General features: G+C 41.1%; 1 protein-coding gene across 1 annotated transcript in view; it reads left to right on the forward strand.

The window, feature by feature from the left end:
• LOC115232615 (negative elongation factor D) overlaps window positions 1-21,993 on the forward strand; it is a 40,409-nt gene that overhangs the window by 6,993 nt on the left and 11,423 nt on the right. The window contains exons 4-12 of the mRNA XM_029802609.2: window positions 1,095-1,204; window positions 1,517-1,624; window positions 4,981-5,133; window positions 6,356-6,486; window positions 8,225-8,345; window positions 9,979-10,045; window positions 11,924-12,039; window positions 15,327-15,463; window positions 21,537-21,651. Of these exons, the coding sequence (XP_029658469.1) occupies window positions 1,095-1,204; window positions 1,517-1,624; window positions 4,981-5,133; window positions 6,356-6,486; window positions 8,225-8,345; window positions 9,979-10,045; window positions 11,924-12,039; window positions 15,327-15,463; window positions 21,537-21,651 (1,058 nt within the window). The remainder of the gene's footprint in view (window positions 1-1,094; window positions 1,205-1,516; window positions 1,625-4,980; window positions 5,134-6,355; window positions 6,487-8,224; window positions 8,346-9,978; window positions 10,046-11,923; window positions 12,040-15,326; window positions 15,464-21,536; window positions 21,652-21,993) is intronic.

The raw sequence follows: 21,993 nt of genomic DNA on the forward strand, positions 1-21,993 counted from the left end.
AATAGATTCCTGGCAGTAGTAGTAGATAATTTTTGCTTCAGAGGTAGTAAGCTTTAATGCTAGAAGTGAGTATTAACTTTGTTGCATTTAAGAGATACAGAAGAAATATAAAGAAATGCAACCTCTTGGAAACAGATTATCTTTTTGTGCAGAAGGTTTAACTATAGGAGTTTTATATATATATATATATATATATATATATATATAATATATATATATATATATATCATTGTCGTTTAACGTCCAATTTCCATGCTAGCATAGGTTGGACTATATATATATATATATAATATATATATATATATATATATCATTGTCGTTTAACGTCCAATTTCCATGCTAGCATAGGTTGGACTATATATATATATATATATATATATATATATATATATATATATATATACACATCTAATATAGAATAAAATTTTTCAAAAAAAATTTTCTTAATGGCCAGCATATTAAAAAATACCTTTAAAAGTAAAATTTATAAACAAGGGCAAAAGAAAAAAATTTCTAATGCCAAATATGCTGAAACTAGACACAACGTTGTGTCTAGTTTCGGCATATTTGGCATTAGAAATTTTTTTATTTTGCCCTTGTTTATAAGTTGTATATATATATAAGAAGCTTACTATTCTATGGTAGATAAGCTAACAAAGAATTTGCTTTAGCTGGAAAAGAGTGTTGAATGCACAATACTAATCTATAACATTCCACATGAGTTAGAGACCAATTGAGGATCAAAGACACTATCAGTTGTTTAGGGGAGAGAGCTATGTTCATATAAATATGTGATATAAATGAATGTTTTTTGGAATCGATGATAGAAGGTAGCAGGGGCTGATAGAAAAATTTTGAGAAATGGCAAGAGTATATGATCATATTTATATTTCATTATTTCATCTCTAAAAAAAACATTTTAATAAAGAGCTTAAGTTAGCTGCTCCTTTGAGAAATATTTCAACAATTAGCACATGGGAAGCTAATCAGTTTATTTGGTAAAATTTCTGTTGTTTTAAGTAAATATATAGTTAAAATGATATACATGCAAGATTGTATAATGTATGTAATTTATATTTTATGTTGCTTCATAGGTGCTGACTACAAAGAAGTTCAAGAGAGAGTTGAAACATATCTGAAAGAAATGATTTTAAAATGTTTTGACCCAAAGAAAGCCGATTCTATTTTCTCAGTCGAAGGAGAGGTACATGTACTCTTCTGACATCTATTAAGCTATTTGTATTATACATTGGTTTAATTAGTTTAATTGTTTCTTGAGTCACAATACTTCATAGGTCACTTAACTCTGGTTCCTATAACATTAAGCAAACATGACAAATCTTGCCATGAATAGAACAGTGATATCATAAAATGTCAAATTTGGCAAACAACTTTCTCATTCTTAACACACACGTTCTAATGATAAATGTTATATTTGGAACATTTTCAAAAAGTAATAATTTGACTGCAGTGGTCTTAAATTCAAGAACATATATTAATTTCTTTTCTTCTGCAGGTCCCTTCATGGTTGGCAGAAATGGTTGAATTTTCTACTTGGCGTACATTATTTTACAAATTGGCTGAAGAATATCCTGACTGTCTTATGCTTAACTTTACCATCAAAGTAAGAAAATCGATAATGAGATTTTTATTTAAATATAATGGTTGGTTTCCATTAAGGCGGTGAGCTGGCAGAAACGTTAGCACGCCGGGCAAAATGCATAGCTGTATTTCATCTGCCGTTACGTTCTGAGTTCAAATTCCGCCGAGGTCGACTTTGCCTTTCATCCTTTCGGGGTCGATAAATTAAGTACCAGTTACGCACTGGGGTCGATATAATCGACTTAATTCCCTTTGTCTGCCCTTGTTTGTCCCCTCTGTGTTTAGCCCCTTGTGGGTAGTAAAGGAATATATAATGGTTGATTTTCATTTACATCTATTTACTTGCTTTAATGTCAGTGTTATAATCATTGGGTCAGATTATTAGGCTTAACCTCACTCTTTATTCTTACTGTATACTCCTTGGCTAACATCTATTCCAATTTGCATCAATTTTCAGAAAAGCTGGTTGATTAGTCAAGTCAGTGGCTGTACCACTACTTTGGTAACTTAATCACTAAGTTGTTTAGTTATATCTGACGGCTATGATATTGTGAAAAAACACAAAACCTTGAAGTAAAACATGTTGAACTGCTCCAGTGAAAATTATTGAAATGGACTTATTTGTCTTTGTTTCTGGGTTAACATCTAGAAGTAACTACTACCCATAAAAGATATTAAAATTTAGACCAGCTTTTATGTTCAGAATTTTTTTTGTTTTCCTAACGCCAACCACTCCGTGAGTGTAGTGGGTGCTTTTTACGTGCCATCGTCTGGCACTTGTGCCAGTGGCACATAAAAAGCACCCACTACACTCACGGAGTGGTTGGCATTAGGAAGGGCATCCAGCTGTAGAAACATTACCAGATCAGACTGGGCCTGGTGCAGCCTTCTGGCTTCCCAGACCCCAGTTGAACCGTCCAACCCATGCTAGCATGGAAAGCGGACGCTAAACGATGATGATGATGATATACCATTAATTTATTAAGAATAGTAGTACACACTGTAAAGTGGTTGGCATTATCCCGCTGAAGAAACTATGCCAAATCAGACACTGGGGCATGATGCAGACTTTGAACCCATTGGATCCTATCAAACCGTCCAACCTATGCCAGCTTAGAACATGGACCTTAAATGATGATGATAGTCTATATCTCTATGAGCACTCATTGATTAGCAAGTATGATCAGTGTAATTAAAACATGGAGTTTATAATATTGGCACAGTTAATGTATTGTAGGAACATGTGGCGTGCAATGAAGTACAATTAGGTAACTATCTTGGAAATGCAGAATAGTGAATTTTGGGAGAGAGAATATTCTATGATATCAAGAATCAGAGGAAGGGTTGTAAAAGGTGAGTTTGAGTAGAGTGGTTGCTAAGATGCTGTAAGACAATTCATTATGATACATTGTACGGGTAGAAAAAGAAGGGAGAGAACTCATGCTGGACTGGATCTGCAGTAACTTCACACAAGTAGAATTTATTCTTAGGGTCATGCTTAGTTGTTTTAGAGTTTAGGTCACCAAATGATCCAATAGCTTTCCAATGTTCCAAAATATGATTACAGGACACTTAAGATATATTATGTTTATATATTATGATATATTATATTTCATAAATCTGTGTACAATTAGATTTGAATTTCTCCCTAAGAGCACAGTGTTTATATTCATCATCGTCATTACTATCATCATATGTCATTTTTCCATGCTGGCATGGGTTGGACGGTTTGACCAGACCTAGCAAGCAGGCAAGCTGCACCAAGTTCCAGTCTGATTTAGCATGGTTTCTGAGGCTGGATGCCCTTGCTAATGCCAACCACTTTACAGAGTGTGGTGTTGGGTGCTTTTTATGTGGTACCAGCACAGGTGCTTTTACGTGCTGCTGGCATGGATGATGCTACTATGTGGTACGGGCAAGGAAGCTTTTTACATGGCGTCAAACTACTGAAATTAAGTTTGGATTGTATTTCAATATATTTCGACCCTGTGCTTGAGGAGATCCATTGAGTCAAGTACACCAACATCAAAATCAATGGAAACTGCAGTTGTGATCCCTGTGCCGGTGGCACGTAAAAAGCACCATCTGAACGTAGCCGATGCCAGCGCCGCCTAGACTGGCTTCTGTGTCAGTGGCACGTAAAATGCACCAATCCGATCGTGGCCATTGCCAGCTTCTCCTGGCACGTAAAAAGCACCCACTACACTCACAGAGTGGTTGGCATTAGGAAGGGCATCCAGCCATAGAAACATTGCCAGATCAGACTGGAGCCTGGTGCAGCCTTCTGGCTTCCCAGATCCCCGGTCGAACCGTCCAACCCATGCTAGCATGGAGAACGGACGTTAAACGATGATGATGATGATGATGATTTTAGACGGTGGTTGTAATTAATGCTGATACTTTTAGACTTTATTTAATTCACTTACTTATTTCAGATGTTAAAAAAAATATAAACAAATTTATAAATTGTAGGGTAAACGTTTGCTTTTGGGTTTTTATATTTTCAATTTCATAGTTGCACAGTGACTTAATATATATTTTTTTTTTGTCTGAAAATAACAGCAATTCTGTTATTGAGAAATGTTTTACTAGAAATGTTTTAAAAATAATTACTATTTTATCAGTTTCTTGTGAGGTATACTTGCCATCTCAATATGGCTAACCACTAAGGGTGGGTGTTACTGTAGCTTGTAGCCCCAGGAGAACATCGTCTCCAGCTGGCTTTAGGCAAATTTTCTGTGCTCTTATGGTATTTGCAAAATAAGGGCACAGAAAGTGTGCCTAAAGCCTGTTGGAGACGATGTTCTCCTGGGGCTACAAGCTACAGTAACACCCACCCTTAGTGGTTAGCCATATTGAGATGACAAGTATACCTCACATTGTCGTGCAGTTACTGTTTATACCTCGTTCAGAGATTTGTTATCAGTTTCTTGTTTTCCATTCATCATCATCATTTAGCGTCCGCTTCCATGCCAGCATGGGTTGGACGGTTCAACTGGGGTCTGTGAAGCCGGAAGGCTTCATCAGGCCCAGTCAGATCTGGCAGTGTTTCTACGGCTGGATGCCCTTCCTAACGTCAACCACTCCGTGAGTGTAGTGGGTGCTTTTTACGTGCCACCCGCACAGGTACCAGACGGAGCTGGCAAACGGCCACGAACGGATGGTGCTTCTACGTGCCACCGGCACGGGGGCCAGGCGAGGCTGGCAACTTTCATTATTCGTACAAACTCATGTATCTATACTTAAGCATGTTTAAACACTTGGGCACACACACACACACACACACACACAGACACTAACATAGTCACTCAAAATTCAATTTATCACGTTGTTTACCTTCAAAACTTATCGACGTATTGACATTTATTTCGTTTCAAGTTGATATCGGATGCTGGTTACCAAGGGGAGATAACCTCAGTATCTACAGCGTGCCACCAGATTGAGGTTTTCTCACGGGTCTTGAGAACATCAATCACTACATTCCTTGAAGGAGGTGAAGAAGCACTGGAAAAAAATTTACCAGAATTTACGGTAAAAAATTTTTTTATATCTTTGAAATATAAATTGTTCTCATTCATTGACTTTATTACAGCTTGAAGGCTGCATCAGTGCAAACCATAAGATCATTTTCATCACAGAACTCCAGCAGCCTGGTTCCATCCTCATTGCAGGAACCAAAACCATAGCCTCCATGTATGCCATGGAAGCTCCCTGCATATTGTCCAACATGTCCATTGAAGTCACCAGCCACAAAGAGAAGTGTCCATGTCATTTGTCAATGAGGTAGTCTGCAAGAGGATGTCATAAAATCGGTCTTTCTGTCCATCAGGTAGCCCCAGCTGAGATAATGGTTGCTGACCCATGATGTGACACTAATCTAATTTTACATATTCTATCGCATACTCTGACTACCTCGATTACCTTATCTACCCATTTCTCTGCAAGAAGTATACCCACGCCCCTGACCCTGTCAGTGTTCCCTGCCCAGAAAATCTTGTACCTGTGTTCTTTGCCTGTGAGGAACCTAGCAGAACCTCTTCTCCACCTTACTTCGTGGAGGCAGCACAAATCTACACGTCTCTGTTCAAGCATCCATCTCCGTTCTCATGCTCACTTTATTTCTCTCTGGTCTTCACAAATCCTTTGCATTCAAAGCCCAACTCTTCCTACCATGTAGCATCACATTGAAATTGAAGGTGCAGGTTTTATATTCTATTCTTGTCCTTAACCTCTCTTTTTTATTTATATATTTGAATATTGTCAAAATACTTGTTTTTAATAGTTCAGTGCCCTCCCAACAGCTAAATCTTAGATAAAATAAGCATATTTTTATTACTAGTTAGACTTAAGGAGATTGTGTGAAACCATTAATATTGACAGAAAAAAAGTGGCGAGCTGGCAGACACGTTAGCACACCGGGCGAAATGCGTAGCCGTATTTCGTCTGCCGGTACATTCTGAGTTCAAATTCCGCCGAGGTCAACTTTGCCTTTCATCCTTTCGGGGTCGATAAATTAAGTACCAGTTTTGCACTGGGGTCGATGTAATCGACTTAATCCCTTTGTCTGTCCTTGTTTGTCCCCTCTATGTTTAGCCCCTTGTGGGTAGTAAAGAAATAAATATTGACAGAAAATATATTTTAGAAGTGAATGTTGTAATTTTCTTAATTGTTTTATCAATTCTACAATTATTGAATAGAAATTAACAGGAAAATTATATATTTATATATTTATATATATCTATTACTATTTAAGAAAATGGTGTGCCATGGTGAACATACTTACCTATACAGCCAAGTGTTGATGCAGTTGTTGTCGCAGGAGATAAAAGGGGGATCAAACTTGAGAAGATTGTGTCAAGAGTTACAGAAATGTGCAAATGACAGGTAATATATTTTTGTTGAGACTCTAGTATAATTTAATTACTCTTAGTATAACTGATACTTCTCAATCCTATATTAGGGAAAAGAAGGTTTCAAATTCTGAGCAGTGATGCCATATCAACTATTGTTACTACATTAGAATCACAATTTAATAATGATGATATTTTTATGGTGACTGAGTCCAGCTGTGAGTCCACTACTTTTATGCTCAAAAGAAAACCAAGCATTTTTCTTTGCAGAATGTATTTTTCTTTGTGTATTGATATTCAGATATATTTTTTTTTTTGCATCATTTAAATAAAACATCATCATCATCGTTTTAATGTCTACTTTCCATGCTAGCATGGGTTGGACGATTTTGACTGAGGGCTAGCGAACCAGATGGCTGCACCAGGCTCCAATCTTGATCTGGCAGAGTTTCTACAGCTGGATGCTCTTCCTAACGTCAACTGCTCTGAGAGTGTAGTGGATGCTTTTTATGTGCCACCGCCACGGGGGCCAGTCAGGCGGTATTGGCTCCGACTTCACTCGAATCGTTTTAACGATCACGCTTGAGTGATGCCCTTTTATGTACCACTAGCATGGAAGCCAGTTGGCTGCTCTGGCAACGAACACGCTTGGATGGTGCTGTTGGCACCCTACTAGCATGGACACAAGTGCCAGTAAGGCGACGCTGGTAACGACCACGTTCGAATGGTGCCTTTTAAGTGCCACTGGCATGGGTAAAAAAAGTTCTTTTACATAAAATATTATATAGCCATCTGCGTATCATACTTAATGTGTATACTTTGCTGATAGGCTAGTTATTGCAGTATTTGTCCTGGGGTAACATCTCTTATGGACATGCTGTGTTAAAAATGCAATAAATATCATAGGGAGCTGAAAATTACTCAAGCAGCAGCCAGTGAGAACACTAGGTGCTGGAGTGATTTTTGTTTCCCTCTAATATTTGTCACGTTTTTAACACAGCACATTCATAACAAATTTTATCTCAGGACAAATACTTCAGTAACTGGCCTATCAACCTTTTAGCTTTATGCCAAATAATATTCTATCTGTTTTATGTTTAAATCAGCCAGCTCTGGCCTCTCATATCTACCCTACACTGTCATTTAAAAGTAAAGAGTCATATCATTGATATCTTGAAGTTATAAGATAATTAACTCAAAACAATATGAATGAATAAGCATTACATTTGACAGTAAACTGAATGCTAAAGGGTAAATGGTGTATATATACATTAAATATGATAAAAGGTGGCTATATAATGATATATAAAATTATTTAACTCATATGTTGTAGATGTGTTATAAAAATCATCATTGTTTAACGTCCGCTTTCCATGCTAGCATGGGTTGGACGGTTCAACTGGGGTCTGGTCAGGCAGTGTTTTTACAGCTGGATGCCCTTCCTAACGCCAACCACTCCGTGAGTGTAGTGGATGCTTTTTACGTGCCGCCGGCACAGGTACCAGACGAGGCTAGCAACGGCCACGATCGGATGGTGCGTTTTACGTGCCACCAGCACGGAGGCCAGATGGGGCTAGCAACGGCCACGATCGGACAGTGCATTTTACGTGCCACCAGCACGGAGGCCAGTCACAGCGGCGCTGGCAACGGCCACATTCGGATGGTTCTCTTACGTATCACCGGCACTGGTATCACAACTACAATTTCCATTAAAAATACAACTAATCTTCAATATACAAGTAGGTTTTCAATAATGTTTCCTACCATTCCAGAGGACTTGATGTTACACCAATTACTATGGCACTGAGTGGAGCAGCAGCCTATCCCCGTGCCTGTCAGGCACTCTCATGCATGTTGTCTCGGCAGTCATTAAACCCGGCAGATATTACCATTGTAAGTGTATTTACTAACAAACCTTAAATATCTTTTGACTTCTTTTATTTACTTTTTGCAATTTTATATCCATTAAGCCATGTTGATAACAGGATCATATCTCTAAACTAAAGCAATAGTTCAGTGCCCTCCCAACAACTAAGTCTCAGATAAAATAAGCATATTTTGTTACTAGTTAGACTTAAGGAGATTGTGTTAAACCAATTAATATTGACAGAAAAATATATTTTAGAAGTGAATGTTGTAATTTTCTTAATTGTTTTATCAATTCTACAATTATTGAATAGAAATTAACAGGAAAATTATATATTTATATATATATTACTATTTAAGTTATTTATTTTGTCTGCAAGCACCACAATACTTATGGTTAATTTTGAATCCCTGACTATGTGTGTGTGTGTGTATTATCATCATTATTTAATATCCATATGGTTTGACAGGAGCTGGCAAGCCGGAGAGCTATACCAGGCATTACTGGCATTACACATCCAGTGGAACATACTGGCTTCATTCCTTGTGAGCTTACGCATGTCCTCAGCAGTCACGGCCCATGTTTCACTGGCATGATAGTAACTCAGCAATTAGAGCAAGGTCATCTGCATAGAGGAGCTCCCAGGGACATCCTGTCTTGAATTCCTCTGTTATTGCCTGGAGAACTATAATAAATAGAAGGGGGCTGAGGACTGAACCTTGGTGGACCCCTACCTCTACCTGGAATTCTTCACTGTACTCGTTGCCTACCATTACCTTACTGACGGCATCCCTGTACATGGCTCGCACAGCTCTCACTAACCATTCATCTATCCCTAGTTTCCTCATTGACCACCAGAGGACCCTGTTAAAGGCTTTCTCCATGTCAACGAAAGCCAGGTACAAAGGTTTATCTTTGGCTAGGTATTTCTCCTGCAGCTGTCTTACCAGAAATATAGCATCAGTGGTGCTTTTCCCTGGCACAAACCCAAACTGCATCTCATCTAGACTGACTCTCTCCCTAATCAGTTGGGCTATGACCCTCTCCATGACCTTCATTACTTGATCCAACAACTTGATACCTCTGTAATTATTTGTATCTAAAGCGTCACCTTTACTTTTGTAGCAGTTGACTATGGTGCTGCTACACCAGTCATTGGGTATGACTCCTTTGTGTATCACCTGGTTAACTATACAGGTGACTAGGCTATAGCCGACACTGCCAGATATTTCGAGCATCTCTGCGGTGATTCCTGATGGGCCAGGGGTTTTCCCTGCCTTCATACTCTTGATTGCTTTATCTACCAAGGTTCTCTCTCTCTCTCTCTCTCTCCTCTCTCTCTCTCTCTATATATATATATATATATATATATATATATATATATATATATATATATATATATATATATATTATTGTCATCATCATTAACATCTATTTTCTATGCTGGTATGGGTTACATGGTTTGATGTAAGCTGTAGAGCTGCCACAGTTTCTACAACTGGATGCTCTTCCTAACACCAACCACTTTACAGAATGTACTGTGTGTCTTGTGTGTGTATGTGTATATATATATATACATACATATACATACACACATTTATGATAAAAAATTTACATATATTTGAATAATAAGCCTTGATTTTCATTGCTCTTTAACAGTTGTTTAAGCGTTATTCTGAAGGAAACCCTCCACCAGTAGAATTGATCCGGGTGCCAGCTTTTCTTGGTAAGTACTAACATCTTTGAAAAGACTGTTTTTGACTTCTATTCTTCCATGTATTGAATAGTTTTCAGTTATTTGGTTATTTGCTTCGGTTACCATATTAAATGTTTGACACGGTAGTGTCTTCTTTATTGGTCACCACAAAATAATACTTGAGTAATAATATTGGTCTCAAATTTTGGCACAAGGCCAGCAATTTTGGGGGAGAGGGTAAGTGAATTACATTGACCCCATATGTGTTTAACTGGTACTTATTTTAATGACTCTGAAAAGATGAAAGGCAAAGTCAAACTCGGTGGAATCTGAATTCAGAACATAAAGATGAACAAAATACTGCTAAACATTTTCCCTGGTGTGCTAACAATTCTGTCAGCTCACTGCCATATACTTGAGTGATATTATGGCTATAGTAGAGACAACATCCTGTCACTAACCCTAACCCTAAATTTTTTTTTTTCTTAATTGTTAAATTAATTTAATTGTTACGCGTGTAAAAGAAACTAAAGCAATGGAAAATAATTTAAACAATTAACATACAGAGGTGGTGAAGCACGACCTTCGGATGTTAGGTCTCACCATGGAAATGACTAGAGACCGAGACCTATGGAAGTATGCTGTGCGTGAGAAGACCCGGCAAGACTAGTGAAGCCATAACCCGTGGCCCCTACCTGGGACGTAGTCAGTCCACCTGTGCATACCTTCCTTCTTGTGACACTTGTGAAGACCTGTTGAGGCAAGTGAGAATCAAATCAAATCAAATCGAACCAAATCAAAATAGATGAACATCAATGGAATTTGTATCCTTGTGGTACCAGTGCCGGTGGCACATAAGAAAACCATCCGAACGTGACCGTAGCCAGTACCGCAACGACTGGCCTCTGTGCTGAGGGCACGTAACAAACACCATCCGAGCGTGGCCGTTCGCCAGCCTCGTCTGGCACCTGTGTCGGTGACACATAAGAAAACACCATCCGAGCGTGGCCGTCTGCCAGCCTCATCTGGCACCTGTGTCGGTGGCACATAAAAAAACACCCGAGTGTGGCCGTCTGCCAGCCTCGTCTGGCACCTGTGTCGGTGGCACATAAAATCACCCACTACACTCTCGGAGTGGTTGGTGTTAGGAAGGGCATCCAGCTGTAGAAACACTGCCAGATCTGACTGGCCTGGTGCAGCCTTCGGGCTTGCCAGACCCCAGTTGAACCGTCCAACCCATGCTAGCATGGAAAGCGGACGTTAAACGATGATGATGATGATACAAAATAATTCTATAATTTTATACACACGCTTTCTGTATACGTACGGAAAGCGTGTGTATAAAATTATAGAATTATTTTGTTTGTTAATTGTTTAAATATATATTATCATTGTTACACGCGTAACAATTAAATTAATTTAACAATTAAGAAAAAAAATTTAGGGTTAGTGACAGGATGTTGTCTCAGTTTTAGACGCAGCAAATGATTTTAGCTCAATTAGAGGCGATTCATTGGTTAAAATTCGAAAAATTAAACTACGTTAAACAAACGAATTACAATTTTATCAAGAAAGCCAAGAGAGAAAAATGTTTTATTTTGACACATTCTACCAGTATACGAAGTTTTAAAGTGTTTAGTTAACTAGAAATTGTGTTGACATGTGCCGTTCCAAAGGAAAAGATCCCAGGTGTCTTGCTATAGAAGAGATACCTGCATTATATAGGGGTGAGTAGGAGTAGCTAGAGAGAAGACAGTGAGGTGGCGATAAGGTATCAGTATACTTTCAAGATGCAAGAAAGTGAATATAAGAGAGAATACAGACAAAAAGATCAAGTGGGGATGGATGTATAAATTCATTTGAGTGTGAGAGGTTCCTGACAAAATATAAATTTTTTGTTTCTTTCAGAATTACTTATTGAAGCCTTGTTTAAACCTGGTAGTCGTACCATCAACCGTGAACACAAACCAAAATACATCTATCTATTAGCGTATGCTGCTAGTGTTAATGATACATACAAAAAAGTGAGTTTCCTCTTCAGATTTTCCTTGATACTTTTCTGACAAATTTCTGTGGTATAAATTTAATGGACATTATACTGTTCTGTAATATAAGCAACAAAGCTTTAATTAGTTAGAGAGAGGGTAGATTGCTGGTCATTTTTATTATTGACCTTCGAAACATGAAATAAAAAAATTGTGACACTGGAATTTTAACTGAGAAGATAATTGAAATGTGACTAAATCATCATCATCATCATCATCGTTTAGCGTCCGTTTTCCATGCTAGCATGGGTTGGACGGTTCTACTGGGGTCTGTGAAGCCAGAAGGCTTCATCAGGCCCAGTCAAATCTGGCAGTGTTTCTACGGCTGGATGCCCTTCCTAACGCCAACCACTCCGAGAGTGTAGTGGATGCTTTTTACGTGCCACCCGCACAGGTGCCAGGCAGAGCTGGCAAACGGCCACGAACGGATGGTGCTTTTTATGTGCCACCGGCACGAGGGCCAGGCGAGGCTGGCAACGGAGACGAAATGGGGCGGTGCTGGCAACGGTCGCGAAACGGAAGGTTCTCTTACATGTCACCGGCACTGGTAACACATCTGCAATTTCCATTGATCGATTTCCATTGATCGATTTCGAGGAAACTAGGGATAGATGAATGGTTAGTGAGAGCTGTGCGGGCCATGTATAGGGACGCTGCTAGTAGGGTGAGGGTTGGAAACGAGTACAGTGAAGAATTCCGGGTAGAGGTAGGGGTCCACCAAGGCTCAGTACTCAGCCCCCTCCTATTTATCATAGTCCTCCAGGCAATAACGGAGGAATTCAAGACAGGATGCCCTTGGGAGCTCCTCTATGCTGATGACCTTGCTCTAATTGCTGAGTCGCTATCAGAACTGGAGGAGAAGTTTCAGGTGTGGAAACAAGGATTAGAATCGAAGGGCCTCAGAATCAACCTAGCTAAAACCAAAGTCGTAATCAGTAGGAAGGTAGACAAATCACAAACGCCTTCAGGTAGATGGCCCTGCTCGATCTGTAGAAAAGGTGTAGGTAGAAACTCTATAAGATGCACTAAGTGTAAGCTATGGACACATAAGAGGTGCAGCAATGTCAAAGGAAGGCTAACTAGGAAGATGGTTTTTGTATGTGGCAGATGCTCAGGAACAATAAACACTGAAAATGCTCTGAGACCAACTTCCGTCACTTTCCAGGGAGAAAAACTAGAAATAGTTGATAGTTTCCGTTACCTAGGTGACCAAGTCAGCAGCGGGGGCGGGTGTGCTGAAAGTGTAACTGCTAGAGTAAGAATAGCTTGGGCAAAGTTCAGAGAGCTCTTACCTCTGCTGGTGACAAAAGGCCTCTCGCACAGAGTGAAAGGCAGACTGTATGATGCGTGTGTACGAACAGCCATGCTACATGGGCCGTGACTGCTGAGGATATGCGTAAGCTCGCAAGAAATGAAGCCAGTATGCTCCGATGGATGTGTAATGTCAGTACTCATACTCGGCAGAGTGTAAGTACCTTGAGAGAAAAGCTGGACCTAAGAAGCATCAGTTGTGGTGTGCAAGAGAGACGTTTGCGCTGGTATGGTCATGTGGCGAGAATGGATGAAGATAGTTGTGTGAAAAAGTGCCACACCCTAGCGGTTGAGGGAACCTGTGGCAGAGGCAGACCCAGGAAAACCTGGGACGAGGTGGTGAAGCACGACCTTCGAACTTTAGGTCTCACTGAGGAAATGACTAGCGACCGAGTCCTCTGGAAGTGTGCTGTGCGCGAGAAGACCCGGCAGGACAAGTGACTAAATATTTGAAGATATTTCATCTGATGCTCAACTGACTCTGCCATCCATAATCCACTCATTTCTATATCACATGATCTTGTTAATTATTTATGAGTCTTTATGAAGATTACGATCCAGGTATTAGTGAGAAAAATTTGTGACACAAGTAAAAATGCCTGCTGGTAAATATTCTGATTTTCAACTTGTTTTCAATGAAGTTTATTCAAATGTCTCTCAAATTGTTTGTTCCTTCTCAAGCCATGCTTGGTTCGTAAGGGCCAGTTTCCCGGTTTCCTTGGTGTATAGGTTCCCACCTGGACGGGACGCCAGTCCATCGCAGGTGAGCTACAAGACGCAGGAGGAAAGAGTGAGAGAAAGTTGTGGCGAAAGAGTCAGCAGAAGTTCGCCATTACCTTCTGCTGGTGCCGTGTGGAGCTTAGGTGTTTCGCTCATAAACACACACATCGCCTGGTCTGAGATTCGAACCCATGATCCCTCAACTGCGAGTCTGCTGTTCTAACCACTAGGCCATTGACTCACAAAAATCATTCATATTTTATTATGTGGTCCCTTTATATCACTATAACACTTTATTGTCGAACCCCAGATCAGCCCTGATTGAACAAACTTGGTTCAGACTTTAGCATAGTCTTATTTTTAGGCAGTGCATCTGAGACTAAATTATACAATGTATTTTCCATTCTAATTCTTTCAATAACAATCCATCTGAGGTTGATCTTGGTTCTATGATACAAAATTCCTGTTTTAAACTGATTTAAATTAAAAACTTTCATCAAAATTTCACATTAATTTATGTTCCAAACATCAATAAAGAAAGATCATCACCGTTCATCGTTTAACGTCCGTTTTCCATGCTAACATGGGTTGGATGGTTCGACCAGGATCTGGGAAGCCAGAAGGCTGCACCAGGCTCCAGTCTGATCTGGCAGTGTTTCTACAGCTGGATGCCCTTCCTAACGCCAACCACTCCGTGAGTGTAGTGTGTGCTTTTTATGTGCCACCGGCACAGGTGCCAGGCGAGGTTGGCAACGGCCACGGTCGGATTGGTGCACTTTACGTGCCACCAGCACGGAAGCCAGTCGAGGCGGCACTGGCATCAGCCATGTTCGGATGGTGCTTTTTACGTGCCACTGGTACAGGGATCACAACTACAGTTTTCATTGATTTGTTTTACTAAATGCTTCAATAATTTTTAAAATTTATTGAAAAAGAAACTTGTGTATTTCAGCAAAAATATTGTTGTTTAAAAATAGTAGGGTATTATTTTAGGGAGATTTGACTGCTATGTTTAGCACAATGAATGATCATGTCGAGGCTTCTTTTGTTGGCTCACACATTTTTTAACTTGTTTATAGACATACTTGTTTACAGCTATAAGTTCTAGCTGGAAACTTCATCCTCATCTATTTCAAACAGCTAAATGTTTGGCCTAGAAACTAAAAAAATTATGGTTTGAATTACTAAGAAATGTTAACACTAAATGTTATGTAATATTGTTTCTATTTTTTAAGGGTGTGCGGAAATATGTTAACAAAGATGAGCTGAAACCAACTGTTCAAGCTTTGGAAAAAACCCAGACATTATGTAGTGAAAATAAAGGTTCATCGGAATTAATTGCTGATATAAACACTTTGTTCCAATGTATACGGTAAATTTACATGCTTTTTTTCTTAAACTTTTATTTGTTTGGTTAGGAAGAAGAGCTTTGTTGTCATTACAGCTCCTCTGAATGTTGTGAGATTTATGTACTTAATAGCTGCAGGGAAAAACATAGACTGGGAAGATAATTTAGAGGGTCAACATTTGGGAGAAGGACTAAGTGTTATGGTTAGTTAGTTAGTTAGTTAATTTGGCTCAAAAGCAAATAGCAAGGCCATGTAGGGGGACATGGAGTTAAGTACAGGGTGGTGTTCATGTAAAGAGTTCAGGCCACTTGAGGTCAAGGGAGGCTTTGAACAAAGCGGTCGTCAGCATCTTCACCATCTCGTCTGGCAGCTTGTTCCACGGATCCGCAACCCGGACGGAGAAAGCTCCTCTCCTTCGATTGAGATGAAATCGTCGCAGGTAGAGCTTTTCGGAATGACCCCGCAGCCGACGCTCTGGAGCAGGAGTGAAGAACAGCTCTTTCGAGAGGTTACACTTTCCGCTTATGATGTTGTGGGCGAGAATGAGATCACCACGGCGGCGGCGTTTTTCAAGAGAATAAAGGTCGAGCGTCCTCAGCCTTTCTTCATAGGACAAATTTTGAGACCATGAACCATGCGGGTAGCCAGCTTCTGGACTCTTTCGAGATGCTGTATGTCTTTGAGGAGATAAGGAGAAGAGGCTTGAATCCCGTACTCCAATATGGGTCTCACCAGCGTGACATAGAGTGGTAGGAATATGGCTGCTGTGAGCATTCCGAATGACCGTCGAATCAAGAACAGAATTCCGCGTGCTTTGTTGGCAGCATGGACGCACTGGGCCGAAGGCGAAAAGGAGGAATCCACCAAGATACCCAGGTCCTTTACCTGATCGGTCCTCTCCAGCAGCAGACGACCCGGCTTGAAATCAAGTTGAGTTGCAGGAGGAGAGCCAATAGGCAGATAACAGCACTTTGACACGTTCAGACACAGGTCCCATTCGTTAGACCACTTCCAAATTTGGTGGAGGCATCGACGAAGATCCTCTATATCACCGCGAGGAGCGACCAGTTTGATATCGTCGGCAAATAGAAGGGTGTGTTGCGTGAGGTCGTCGGGCAAGTCATTTATGAAGACTAAGAACAATAAGGGCCCAAGCACTGAACCTTGAGGCACGCCACTGCTCGCACTGGAGACGTCGGACCGCGAACCATTAACTTGGATCCGGAAGGAGCGATCTGAGAGGAAGGCACCAACCCATCGTACAATATCCGGATGGAAACTATATGCTTGAAGCTTGACAAGTAATAGGCGGTGGTTTACCGAGTCAAAAGCTTTGGCAAAGTCCAATAAAACGATGTCAACAGCATCACTATCATCGAGGATGCGCGTCACCAATTCTTCCATTACCAGTAAGTTGGTCAAGCATGATCTCTTCGGCACGAAGCCGTGTTGGGAATCAGAGATAGAGGCTGTGTTTTGGAGGTGGAGCATCATACTTTTCTTAAGGATGGTTTCGAACATCTTGCTGATTATTGATGTAAGGGAAACTGGTCGGTAGTTAAGTGGGTCTTCGCGTCTGCCTTTCTTGAAAATTGGGCAGATTATCGCTGTTCTCCAGTCCGCAGGTATAACACCCGTCGCCAATGACATATTGAATAGACGTGTTAAGGGCTCGCAGATGACCGGAGCCAACGCTTTGATAACCCGTGGGTGTATGCCATCAGGGCCGTGACCCTTGTTGACATCGAGGCCTAGTGATAGGAATAGGTTTGGGTGAGACATTGTATATGACGAGAGAAGACAAATGAGTTTGGAATTCTTGGCATGAACTTGCCAGGTCAGATAAAGAGAGGCTACTGTAGTATAAGTTGGAAAGGTAAAGAAAGGATGCAACAATCCTGGACCAGAGGTTGGAGTGTCCTGATGAGGGACTTCATGCCAATAAAATTAGGTGCTCCCTCCCAAACTTTTCAAGGTGGGATGCAGTACTCCATTGTAGGTCTCACTTGACTTTGAAGAGGGTTAGTAGTTTGGTATATTTATTATCATTTTCTGGGATATAACTTTCAGACTAAGCCAAAACTGTGTTGCCATTGGTTTTCATTGTAGTGTTTTATTTGATAAAAATTTTACCTGAACCACAGCTACTGAATATGATTGTTCTATAGACGAAAGATTTGGCAGAGTGTGATTGTTGCCAGAGCAGCCAACTGGTTTCCATGCCAGTGGCACGTAAAAGGGCACCATTCGAGCGTGATCGTTACCAAAGTCACCTTACTGGCACCTGAGCTGGTGGCATGTGTAAAAGGATTCAAGCGAGGTCATTGCCAGTACTGCCTGACTGGCCCCTGTGCCGGTGGCACGTAAAAAGCACCCACTACACTCTCGGAGTGGTTGGTGTTAGGAAGGGCATCCAGCTGTAGAAACTCTGCCAGATCAAGATTGGAGCCTGGTGCAACCATCTGGTTCGCCAGCCCTCAATCAAAATCGTCCAACCCATGCTAGCATGGAAAGCGGACGTTAAACGATGATGATGATGATGATGATGATGATGATGATGATTGTAAGTAGAAATTATCTAGTCATTGGTACTGTGCTGTATCCTTTGCTAAAAGATTTGGATTTCAGTGGCCTTGTCCATCTTGTTTAACCATTTGACTGTGTAATTAAATTTCATGTTCATCCTGTAATGATGTTATCCACCAAAATATAGAATTTATATTTTCTGATTCTGCAATATTTTTTCAGTATCTCATGTGGGTATGGTTTTCATATCCACCACTAAAAGTATTTAATTCTTGCTCTGTAAGGAGATATTTGATAAAATATGTGGAAAAAATAAGGAAAATCTAAAAACATTTAGTTTGTGTTTTGTATCACAAATTATTTAAATTATGGATAATTATGGATAATTGTTCAAGACTGTTACATAATTCATCTTTTACAAAACATAGAATTTTATATATCTGTGTAACAGTACTAATAATTTATGACTCATATTGATTACGTCTGTGCTGGGTGTCTGTCTAAATAGGCTGTAGAACGATTTCATACACATATGGATCTTATAGCAAATAGGCTGACAATTTGCAATTAATTTTAAGTCTGCCAAGTTTATGCAGACATAATATGACCATCTACCACATGGTGAAATTTCAACTTACAACTTATACAAGGCAGTTGACAGAAGTAGACTGAGATTCAAAGATATGTTTTATATGACATCTGAAGATCATTTTTACTGTAACTTCTTATTTTATAACCATCATCATCATTATTGTCAATTTGATGTCTATTTTTCCATATCCAAATGGATTATACAAAACTCGCTGAAGCAGATTTTTAATGAATTTTACTTGCTTCCAAGCAAAGTAATATTTTGTCATGGTTGAAAGATTGGGAATGATTTGCAGTGCTTTTATGTCAGTGCCTCTTGTTGACAACTGTCATGTGATATCAGGACAAGGACATGCGTGCGTGCACACACGCATGCACGCACATACACACACATGTGACAGGTTTCTTTTATTTTCCCTCTACCTAATCCACTCAAGACTTTGGTTGGTCTAAGGCTGTAGTAGAATATACTTACCCTCAGTGCCACATAGTGGGACTGGATCTGAAGCCATGAGGTTGTGAAGTGAACTTTGTAACTGCACGGCTAAGCCTGCATCTATAGCATCATTTAGCATCTATTTTCCATGCTGGTATGGCTTAGACAGTTTGACTGAATTGGTAAGCTGGAGAGATGCACCTGGCTCCAGTCTGCTTTGGCTTGGTTTCTATGGCTGGATGCCCTTCCTAATGCCAACCACTCCACAGAGTGTACCAGGTGTCTTTTACGTGTCACTGGCACGGGTGCTTTTACGTGTCACTGGCATGAGTGCTTTTACGCGTCACTGGCACGGGTGCTTTTACGTGTCACTGGCATGAGTGCTTTTACGCGTCACTGGCACGGTGCTTTTACGGGTCACTGGTACTGGTGCTTTTACGGGTCACTGGCACGGGTGCTTTTACGTGTCACTGGCACTGGTGCTTCTACGTGTCACTGGCACCGGTGCCTTTACGTGTCACTGGCACAGGTGCTTTTACATGTCACTGGCACGGGTGCTTTTAACGGGTCACTGGCACGGGTGCTTTTACGGGTCACTGGCACGGGTGCTTTTACGTGTCACTGGCACTGGTGCTTCTACGTGTCACTGGCACTGGTGCTTCTACGTGTCACTGGCACCGGTGCCTTACGTGTCACTGGCACCGGTGCTTTTACCTGTCACTGGCACAGGTGCTTTTACATGTCACTGGCACCGGTGCCTTTACGTGTCACTGGCACCGGTGCCTTTACGTGTCACTAGCACCGGTGCTTTTACCTGTCACTGGCACAGGTGCTTTTACGGGTCACTGGAACGGGTGCTTTTACATGTCACTGGCACGGGTGCTTTTACGGGTCACTGGCACAGGTGCTTTAACGGTCACTGACACGGGTGCTTTTACGGGTCACTGGCACAGGTGCTTCTATGTGTCACTGTCACCGGTGCCTTTACGTGTCACTGGCACGGGTGCTTTTACGGGTCACTGGCACAGGTGCTTTTACCTGTCACTGGCACAGGTGCTTTTACGTATCACTGGCACGGGTGCTTTTACGTGTCACTGGCATGAGTGCTTTTACGCGTCACTGGCACGGGTGCTTTTATGGGTCACTGACACGGGTGCTTTTACGTGTCACTGGCATGAGTGCTTTTACGCGTCACTGGCACGGGTGCTTTTACGTGTCACTGGCATGAGTGCTTTTACGCGTCACTGGCACGGGTGCTTTTACGGGTCACTGGCACGGGTGCTTTTACGTGTCACTGGCATGAGTGCTTTTACGCGTCACTGGCACGGGTGCTTTTATGGGTCACTGACACGGGTGCTTTTACGGGTCACTGGTACTGGTGCTTTTACGGGTCACTGGCACGGGTGCTTTTACGTGTCACTGGCACTGGTGCTTCTACGTGTCACTGGCACCGGTGCCTTTACGTGTCACTGGCACCGGTGCTTTTACCTGTCACTGGCACAGGTGCTTTTACATGTCACTGGCACGGGTGCTTTTACGGGTCACTGGCACGGGTGCTTTTACGGGTCACTGGCACGGGTGCTTTTACGTGTCACTGGCACTGGTGCTTCTACGTGTCACTGGCACCGGTGCCTTTACGTGTCACTGGCACCGGTGCTTTTACCTGTCACTGGCACAGGTGCTTTTACATGTCACTGGCACCGGTGCCTTTACGTGTCACTGGCACCGGTGCCTTTACGTGTCACTAGCACCGGTGCTTTTACCTGTCACTGGCACAGGTGCTTTTACGGGTCACTGGAACGGGTGCTTTTACATGTCACTGGCACGGGTGCTTTTACGGGTCACTGGCACAGGTGCTTTAACGGGTCACTGACACGGGTGCTTTTACGGGTCACTGGCACAGGTGCTTCTATGTGTCACTGTCACCGGTGCCTTTACGTGTCACTGGCACGGGTGCTTTTACGGGTCACTGGCACAGGTGCTTTTACCTGTCACTGGCACAGGTGCTTTTACGTATCACTGGAACGGGTGCTTTTACGTATCACTGGCACGGGTGCTTTTACCTGTCACTGGCACAGGTGCTTTTATGTGTCACTGGCACGGGTGCATTTACGTGTCACTGGCACGAGTGCCTTTACGTGTCACTGGAACGGGTGCTTTTACGTGTCACTGGCACGGGTGTTTTTATGTGTTGCCATGGCAGAGTTTTGGAGCTGTAAATGTAAAAGTCTAGTCAGAAATACCATCAACATTAAATAAATAATGGGGTAATAAATGCAGTAAAGTTCCACTATTTAATTAAATTAATTATCAAAACTGTTGTAGAATAGTGGTCCAAGGAGAAAAAAGTTTGACAATCTTCTAGCTATAACAAATTATCAACAAAAAGTAAGTGTGGTGATTATGTTAAGACAAAGGTAACAGGTAAGAGTATGTAAAATTTTATGGAATGAAAGACATTATTATCAGATACTAAATTATCTCATTGAAAATCAGTAGCATCTTTTTCTAGAACAGTTTCCTTACATTTTCTTTCTCAACAGGTTTTCAGTAGTGGCAATGGGTGTTCTACGTTGGGTTGATTATACAGTATCAGATAAAAGCTATTTCAAACTCAACACTGATCACACTCCTTTACATCTGGTTCTTGTGGATGAGGTAATTTAAACATATTTTTTGGATAATTCTTTGTGAATATTAAACATATTGTCTACATTCACAATTGCATATGCTTAATATTCATAAAACATTTGTGTGATAATTCTTTGTGAATATTTATGATTAAACCTATATTCCTTTTGATGATAGTATAAGCTACTCATATGTGACCAGATGTCACTACCATTGAAAAGCAGTGAACTGTTGGTTAAGTGTTGACATACAAGGCGGCGAGCTGGCAGAATCGTTAGCATGCCAGGTGAAATGCTTGGCGGTATTTCATCTGCCGCTACGTTCTGAGTTCAAATTCTGCCGAGGTCGACTTTGCCTTTCATCCTTTCG

The sequence above is a fragment of the Octopus sinensis genome, linkage group LG2, assembly GCF_006345805.1.
Source record: "Octopus sinensis linkage group LG2, ASM634580v1, whole genome shotgun sequence".
Classification (NCBI taxonomy): Eukaryota; Metazoa; Mollusca; class Cephalopoda; order Octopoda; family Octopodidae; genus Octopus; species Octopus sinensis.